This window comes from Coturnix japonica, chromosome 17 (assembly GCF_054131305.1).
Source record: "Coturnix japonica strain WE chromosome 17, WE-NBRP24, whole genome shotgun sequence".
Taxonomy (NCBI): domain Eukaryota; kingdom Metazoa; phylum Chordata; class Aves; order Galliformes; family Phasianidae; genus Coturnix; species Coturnix japonica.
In genome coordinates, this window is record NC_140679.1 from 2957036 (window position 1) to 2965321 (window position 8286).

The window sequence follows — 8286 nt, forward strand, 5'->3', positions numbered from 1 at the left end:
GTAGGTTATATAAGGTCGTGTGTGCTTCAATAAATCACCATTTTACCACGCTACCACCTTGGTGTCACTTGGTAATTGGTCTAACTACTGCTTCAGTTGGAGGCGAGAGATCGTAAAGCCATTAACGATCGTAAAGCCTTCAAATGGTGACCGCCGACGTGATTCGTCACGATTAGGTGTGATTGTGGACTTTTGGAGCAAGGTAGTTGTCTGCTAAACGGCAGCAGGATCCCACTGCGGTAGCGAATCCTCTCGTCGCGGAGTAGTGGAAGCCCAGGGTCGAAGAGGAGTGGCCATCACTCTTCGACAGGTGGGAGAGCGAGCTCGGAATCCCGGAATCTCGGAATCTCGGGGACCCCCAGGAACCTTCGGGGAAGCGCCAGGGAGCGGCCAGGAGAACTATGTTCGGCCGGGGCGACATGGAAGCCGTTATCAAGGTAATTCTTCACGCTTGCAAACTTCACTGTGGGAAACAGGCTCCTTCCAAAAAGGAGGTAACGGCAGTTCTTTCGCTGCTGGAAAAGGAAGGGCTTTTAACAAACCCGTCTGATTTATACAATCCTGGCAGATGGGATGGAATTACGGCCGCACTATCTCAAGGGTCGCTGGCCACTCGAAAAGTATCAGAATTCAAAGTATGGGGACTTATCTTGGAGGCGCTGAAAGCAGCACGGGAGGAGAAGCTAGCAAACCAACATGCTAGAGAAATTCTGGGTTTGGAGACGGGGGGAGGCCGGGGGGGGAGTCTTGACTCTCTTACAGATTCAGTGCAAGGCAAGATGGCGCCGGCTCCCCCGAACACACCTGTTCCTTCGCCTAAGACGGACATTCCAGAAGGCAGCCCTGAACAGGAGGACACCCCGCCTCCGCCCCCCTATCCTGACTCCTCGTATCCTTCATTGGACGCCTACAGGGATGAAGGGGGAGGGAAGCCCCTCGAGGAATGCGATGTTGCTACTGTACCTGATAAGAACAAGGACAAGGGAGAGAGAAAGGGGGGAGGCATGGTGGTGCCACCAGAGCTGAAAGGAGGAGGTGTGGTCCCACCAGAGCTGAAAGGGGGAGGTGTGGTGTCACCGGGGAAAAGTGTAAGGATGGGTGGTACTTCTTTGTTGTCGGGTCCCGCCTGTTGCTGTGCGTATGCCCAGAAAGGGGGGGATCGTGCCAACCCATGTGATAGTGAAGGTGAATGTGGGTGTGATGATTTCATGTGGCCCGCCCAAGGGGCTGGCCAAGCCACCCAAGGGGCTGGTCAAGCCACCCAAGGTGCCACCCAGGGGGGATGTGGTCCTGCGTGGGCCGCCCAGGGGGCCGCCCAAGGGGGATGTGGCCCCACGGCACCCGTACCGTGGAGCCCACCCACTCTCACTGATTGGGCCCAGACAAGGGAGGACCTCCAGACAGCCGACCCGGAAACAACAGCTTTTGCCCTCCCGATAATAGTGAAACACGACGGTCCGGCTTGGACCCCTCTGGATTCCAAGGCGATTACTCGCCTTGCAGAGTTAGTTAAGAACAAGGGCTTGCGTTCTCCGGTAACTATGTCAGCAATTGAGGCTCTCATGGCCTCAAGTCTCCTGCCGTACGATGTGGTCAGTCTCATGAGGGTGATTCTTGAGCCCGTGCAGTACACGCTGTGGTATGATGAATGGAATAGATTGCTTCAGGCTGTTGTCGCTGAGGCAGCTCGTGATAACAATCATCCGGCTAATGCGCATACAGGTCAGGGCCGTGGAGCTAGGGTTGAAAGAACTACTCTCTTGCGCCTTCAGGGACTAGCAGATGGTATGGTGGGGTCCCCGGAGGGTCAAGCAAGAGGGCTGAGAGCGGGGGAGTTAGCTGCGCTTACAAAGGCAGCCCTTCAGGCGCTGCGGACAGTGGCTAAAGTTGCGGAGCCTGTGCTCCCGGGGTCCGACATCAAACAGGAGCCTTCTGAGTCATTTTCTGATTTTGCAAATCGCTTGATTCGTGCCATTGAAGGGTCTGACCTCCCGAGGGGAGTCCAGCCTTTGGTTGTGATAGACTGTCTCAAGCAAAAGTCGCTCCTGGACGTTCAGCAGATAATTAGGGCAGCTCCTGGAACTTTGAACACCCCAGGGGAGATTATCAAATATGTGCTAGATCATCAGAAAAATACTCCCTCCAATAACGATGGCTTGGCAACTGCCGTGCAGGGAATGGCTGCTTCGGTGCAAGGGATGGCTGCTTCGGTCAGCTCTGCGATTAAATCTGCAGTGATGGTGGCAGCTCGCACCGGGGATGAGAAGGGAAAAGGTCCGTGTTTCAAGTGTGGGCAGCATGGTCATTTTAAAGCACAATGCCCCAAGAAAGCTGGGCAGAGCAAGCCTCAAGGAAAACGTTGTCAGTTGTGCAATGGGGTTGGACATGTTGCGCGTCACTGTCGAAAATTTGAGGTTTCGCCGCAGGGAAACTGGAACGGGAGGGTGCCAGCGGCCCAGGGCCCCTTCCCGCTTCATTAAAATGGGCCAAGCGTGTTGACCACACGGTGGCGCTGACCATGGATCTAGGTGATAGGCCATTGGTGAGGGTCATGATGACGTTGGACCCTGGAGTGCCTACACTAGGTCCTAGGACGGTGTACCTTACAGCTTTGTTGGACTCTGGTGCAGATGTTACTGTTATTGCAGAGCGCGATTGGCCATTCCAGTGGCCAAAGGTTGCAACATCAAAGGTCCTGATAGGGGTGGGGGGTGAAATGACCACCTCTGTGTCGGATGCGGAAGTGGGAATTTCGATCATCAATCGAGATGGCTCAATAGAAAAAACTGTTTTCATCACCCCCAATATAGCTCCGATCAGGGGATCTCTGCTAGGCAGAGATCTTCTTCTTCTCATTGGGTTACGGCTGACAAATTTATCCTAAGGGCCACTGTCCACCACTTGGCGCTGCAGCATGCGATTCCGCTGCGTTGGAAACGGGATACATCTCCCGTTTGGGTGGATCAGTGGCCCATTCCTGCTAAAAAATTGGCAGCGCTCATACAGCTTGTTTCCAGAGAACTTGCACTAGGCCATATAGAGTCATCGCTTAGCAATTGGAACACGCCCATCTTTGTCATTCAGAAGGCCTCTGGATCGTTTCGGCTGCTCCACGATCTCCGAGCAGTCAATTCACAGATCATCCCCTTTGGTCCTGTCCAGCAAGGGGGACCTTTGTTGTCAGCAGTCCCACAGGGATGGCCTCTGATGGTCATTGATCTAAAGGATTGTTTCTTCTCTATCCCATTGGCTAAACAGGATAGGGAAGCCTTTGCATTCACAGTTCCGGTTGTAAATAATCGAGAGCCAGCTCAGAGGTACCAGTGGAAGGTTCTTCCGCAAGGTATGGTCTGTTCACCTACGATCTGTCAACTTGTGGTGAGCAGAGTCATAGAACCAGTGAGAAAGGCACTGCCAGGATGCCAAATCGCCCATTACATGGATGATTTGCTGCTTGTTGCACCTGATGATGCTCAGTTGAAAACGTTGGAGGGGCAGATCGTCCGCACCCTCATCTCTGCAGGGTTTGTGATCTCTCAGGAAAAGATCCAGAGGGAACCAGGGATTGAATTCCTGGGCTATAAATTTGGATCTTCCACAGTAATCCCGGAGGGGCTGGAGATTAAGCCTCAAATTACAAACTTATGGGATGTGCAGAAGTTGGTGGGGGCACTGCAATGGGTGAGGAATGCCATTGGCATCCCTCCGCGCCTCATGAAACCTTTCTATGATCAACTGAAGGGATCAGTCCCACAAGAGGAGAGGCATTGGAATCCAGAGATGGAGTCAGCCTGGCAGGAGATACTGTCAGCCTGCTCCACCAATGCCCTTGCCAGGTGGGAACCTGATCGCCCGTTGGAGGCTGCGGTCACTAGGTGCCAGCATGGTTCAGCTGCAGTGATTGGGCATGCTTTGAACTCTCAGCCACGCCCACTGTCATGGTTATTTTCTGCTCAGCCGGTGAGAGCATTTACCACATGGCTAGAACAGCTGTCATATTTGCTGCGAAAGGCTCGCCTCACTGCGATCAGAGCTTTCGGGAAGGACTTGGAAGTCATCTATTTACCAGGAGCTTTTCGAAATGTGCAACCTCTGCCAGATGAGGTGTCATTGGCTGTTTATGACTTCAGCGGAAAGTTTTGCTATTCAGACTCACTGCCAATTTTCGAACTGGCAAAACCCCTCCAGATATCATTGCGACACAGGGTCCTGGACACCCCAGTGAACGGTCCTACAGTCTTCACTGATGCTTCGTCATCAACGGGCCAGGGGGTGGCTGTGTGGCAAACAGTTGAGGGTGGCTGGAGTTACAAGATGATAACAGACAAGACAGCAAGTGTTCAGATGCTCGAGGCTAGGGCTATGGCAGTGGCACTACATCTTTGGCCCACGAAGCCTTGCAATGCTGTCACGGATTCTGTGTTCGTGGCAAAAATGCTGCTACGGATGGGGAAGGAAGGGCAACCGAGTACAGCAGCTGCAGCCCTGTTAGAGGATGCTTTAGCTATCAGGGTTGCACCTGTTGCCATCCTTCATGTTCGTAGCCACTCTGAGGGGCCAGGTTTCTTTACAGCAGGAAACGACATGGCTGATCGGATAGCAGGGAACCAGGTGTGCACTTTGCAGGAAGCTCGTGATCTTCATTCAGCACTTCACATAGGGGCCAAGGCACTGGCTCGAGCCTGTTCTATCCCGATTACAGTCGCTAGGGAGGTAGTGCAAACCTGCCCTCACTGTAATTCTGCGCCAGCTTTAGGAGCGGGGGTTAATCCTCGTGGTCTCGCTCCATTAGACGTCTGGCAAACAGACTTCACAATGGAACCACGGATGGCCCCACGACAGTGGCTGGCTGTGACTATTGACACGTCCTCTACTGTCATTGTAGCCACACAACACGGTCGTGTCAGTTCTACAGCAGCACAACACCATTGGGCCACGGCTATAGCAGTTTTGGGAATGCCGCGCCACATAAAAACAGACAATGGTTCTTGCTTTATTTCGCGTTCGTCCAAAGATTGGTTAGCTCGCTGGAATATCACACACACCACAGGCATTCCGGGAAATTCGCAGGGCCAAGCTATCGTCGAAAGGGCTAACCGCCTCCTCAAAGAAAAGATTCGTGTCCTTGGGGAGGGGGAAGGTTATTCGGGAAAGATCCCAGTATCACAACAAGGGGAAATCTTGGCCCGCGCACTGTATGCACTAAATCACTTTGAGCGAGGAGAAAATTCCAGGACCCCCACCCAGAAACATTGGCGGCCAAGAATCATCGAAGAAGGCCCGCCAGTAAAGATCAAGGTGGATAATGGGTCCTGGGAGTCGGGATGGTCCATGCTAGTCTGGGGAAGGGGGTACGCAGCAGTAAAATGCAAAGGCACAGGAGACATACGTTGGGTGCCATCGAGAAAAATTAAGCCAGAGGTTGGTGGCGAAAAAGAAAATGTCAGGGAAATAACAAGAGCTGAGTATCTTCTTCCAGGACCTCTTGATCGGCCGCCCAAGGAATCCTGAACTGGTGGAGCGCAGAAGAAGATCTTTCATCTGGATACCGAAGAAATTCTTGAGACTCAAGAACCCAAAGGACCCAGAGAAACAACCCCTGCTGCCAACGAGAGACACCATTTTGATGCTGCTATGTCTTTTGTCTTTATGTTGGTCGCCGGTGGGGGGTGTTCACTTGATCCAACAACCTGGGAATCTGTGGGTTACTTGGGCGAAACAAACAGGCAGGACGGATTTCTGTCTTAGCCTGCAATCAACTACCTCGCCATTTCAAACATGTTTAATTGGGATTCCTATATGGGGGAACTCCTCTGAGTTTCAGGGATACGTAAGATCATATAATCCCATACAAGATCCATGCAGAGAATTCTGTGCACTAACAGCTATTAACATCACACGCAGAGATTTAGGGAATGACACTGTAATCCTTGCCAGCAAAAAGATAGCATGTGTTGTTTGTACACTGAATGTCACTCTTCCTTGGGATCCCCAAGAGCTGCAGATATTGGGGTCTCAACAGGTACCTAATGATACATGGGATAAAGAGGGAGGCTATTGGTGGTCTCCTGGATGTATTGGCTTTGCAAGATTTAACCACGAGAGGAGCCGTTCAAATATTTTAGATCTTCTCACACCTCAAGGTCCTTATTGGAATGCACGGAAAAATAGATCAGATCCATTCACTACCGTCTATCCACACAATACAGAGCTATTTACCTGGGAAGGGTCATATTGTGGCTTCTTTCCAAATATATCCACACCTAGGGAAAATAGTAGTTATTGTCTGCCTGAACATTGGGTGAGTAACCCTGGTGTCATTAATGTGTCGAGGCCTGATGGTTCTCAACGGGGAATAAATTGTAATCTCAGCAGCAAGTATGCAAAAGGCTGCTGTTTTGAACCCAGGGCAAAAGAACAGGGACTAGAAAAATACATCTGGAACAACTCCACTGCGAAAGCACTGCCACCAGGTATATTCTTGATTTGTGGTGACCGTGCATGGCAAGGTATACCATCAAATGCAGTGGGAGGACCTTGTTATTTGGGACGGTTAACCATCTTGTCCCCACGAGCCCTCGACTGGGTGCGCCTGACCAGAAACATGACGAAATCTCGGAAGAGACGGAGTATTCATACACTGGCATCGGACTGTGGTGAAAAAGTTCAACTTTGGGGACCAACAGCAAGGATTTTTGCATCTATTTTTGCACCAGGAGCAGCTACAGCGCAGGCGCTAAAAGAGATAGAGAGACTCGCTTGCTGGTCCGTGAAACAAGCTAACATGACTTCTACACTGCTGAGTGAGCTACTTGAAGACACTGACAGTATTAGACATGCTATGCTTCAAAACAGAGCAGCAATTGATTTCTTGCTTCTCGCACAGGGTCATGGTTGTAAAGACTTTGATGGGATGTGTTGTTTTAACTTGAGTGATCATAGTAAGTCGTTGCACAAGAAGCAGGAGGTGAAGAGGCTGAAGAAGAGGAGGAAGGTGCTAAGGAAGAATCAGAAGAAGGCAAAGAAGGTGAGGAGGAAGAAGGAGAAGAAACAGCAGCTGAAGATGGAGAGTTGGTTTGGTGGTATTGCACCATGGTTCAAGCAATTGCTTAAGGTAGTGCTGATAGGGCTTCTCATATTCCTCGCATTTATGGCTTGTGTGCCGTGTGTGTTTCAATGCTTGCTAGGCTGCCTGCAACGCATGGCTGAAAGAATGGTTAATACGCAAATAGAGTATCATAAGATGCAAGATAGGCTTTAAGGTGAGATTTAGGTGTTAAGATTTAAAGAGAAGTTTATACATTTTATAAGTCTATAGAGTTTGTAGATTTCACACATATATACAAGGTCACACATTTATAGGTTTATAAGTTTATAGATTTATATTGTTGCGTATTGTAACGGGTTAAGCCTTTTAAGCATGGGGAGGGGGAAATGTTGTATTAGGCGAAATACGGGGATGTTATCGGGCTGTGACGTGACAGGCCCTTCCCCATATTCTGGAAGAATCTTGCTACGTGTAACACAGTAGGCGTAGACGAAGTGGACGTAGGTTATATAAGGTCGTGTGTGCTTCAATAAATCGCCATTTTACCACGCTACCACCTTGGTGTCACTTGGTAATTGGTCTAACTACTGCTTCAGTTGGAGGCGAGAGATCGTAAAAACAGTACAGAACTCATTGGGACATCGTGGATTGGTATCAGTTGCACAGTGCTGCTTTAAACCCAGCTATAAATAAAGAGACAATAAATTTATAATGGATTCTTTCTCTTTAAGCTCTCTGCAGATATCCCTCCTTTTTGCTGAACAAGTTCTGATAACCTGAAGAAGATAACAAGATGGCATAAGGCACAGGAGATTCTTTAGGTTATAATGGTCCCAGGGTGCATTTGATGCTGAGTTCGTCAGCCTCCAGTGCAGAGAGAAGTTTGCACAAAGTGCTCAACAAGACAAAGTCAGAAGTAACAGTGAAGTTTCTTGGAGTATGAATGGGCCCAGTGAGGGCCATTACCAAGCAAGCATCCCAAGGGACTTGTTAGAGAAGATAACTGGAAGCCATGACTAAAGGCAGGCAAAGGCACTGGCATGCTAAGAAACCTCTCCTTTGCCTTACGAAGCAGACAGGTCAAGCCCTGATTACAAGACCAGTGGTAGAGAGATCCTGTCTCTCATGTTGGCTCCTGGCATTTCCTGGGGCAATGGGTTGGAGGTCTGTATGATGTTAAATGAAAGACATGGGGACAGAAGATCCCAGGCTCTACATGTGGTGCAAGGACGCTGTGA

General features: G+C 50.1%; 2 protein-coding genes across 2 annotated transcripts; both read left to right on the forward strand.

The window, feature by feature from the left end:
• The first annotated feature begins 419 nt into the window (after positions 1-419).
• LOC146758039 (uncharacterized) lies at positions 420-2480 on the forward strand. Its single transcript, XM_085518651.1, has one exon. The coding sequence runs from the start codon at positions 420-422 to the stop codon at positions 2478-2480; it is 2061 nt and encodes a 686-aa protein (XP_085374777.1).
• A 3675-nt stretch (positions 2481-6155) lies between these two features.
• Positions 6156-7292, forward strand: LOC146758040 (uncharacterized). Its single transcript, XM_085518652.1, has 2 exons — positions 6156-6301; positions 6409-7292. Exons 1-2 carry the CDS (start codon positions 6156-6158, stop codon positions 7259-7261), a joined length of 999 nt encoding a protein of 332 aa, XP_085374778.1. The 3' UTR covers positions 7262-7292.
• The last annotated feature ends 994 nt before the right edge of the window (positions 7293-8286 follow it).

Coding starts and splice junctions, on each gene's coding strand:
- LOC146758040 (XM_085518652.1), top strand. CDS start 6,156: ATGCACGGAAAAATAGATCAGATCCATTCACTACCGTCTATCCACACA. Junction 6,302..6,408: donor ATTGTCTGCCTGAACATTGG/GTGAGTAACCCT, acceptor TTTTGAACCCAG/GGCAAAAGAACAGGGACTAG.
- LOC146758039 (XM_085518651.1), top strand. CDS start 420: ATGGAAGCCGTTATCAAGGTAATTCTTCACGCTTGCAAACTTCACTGT.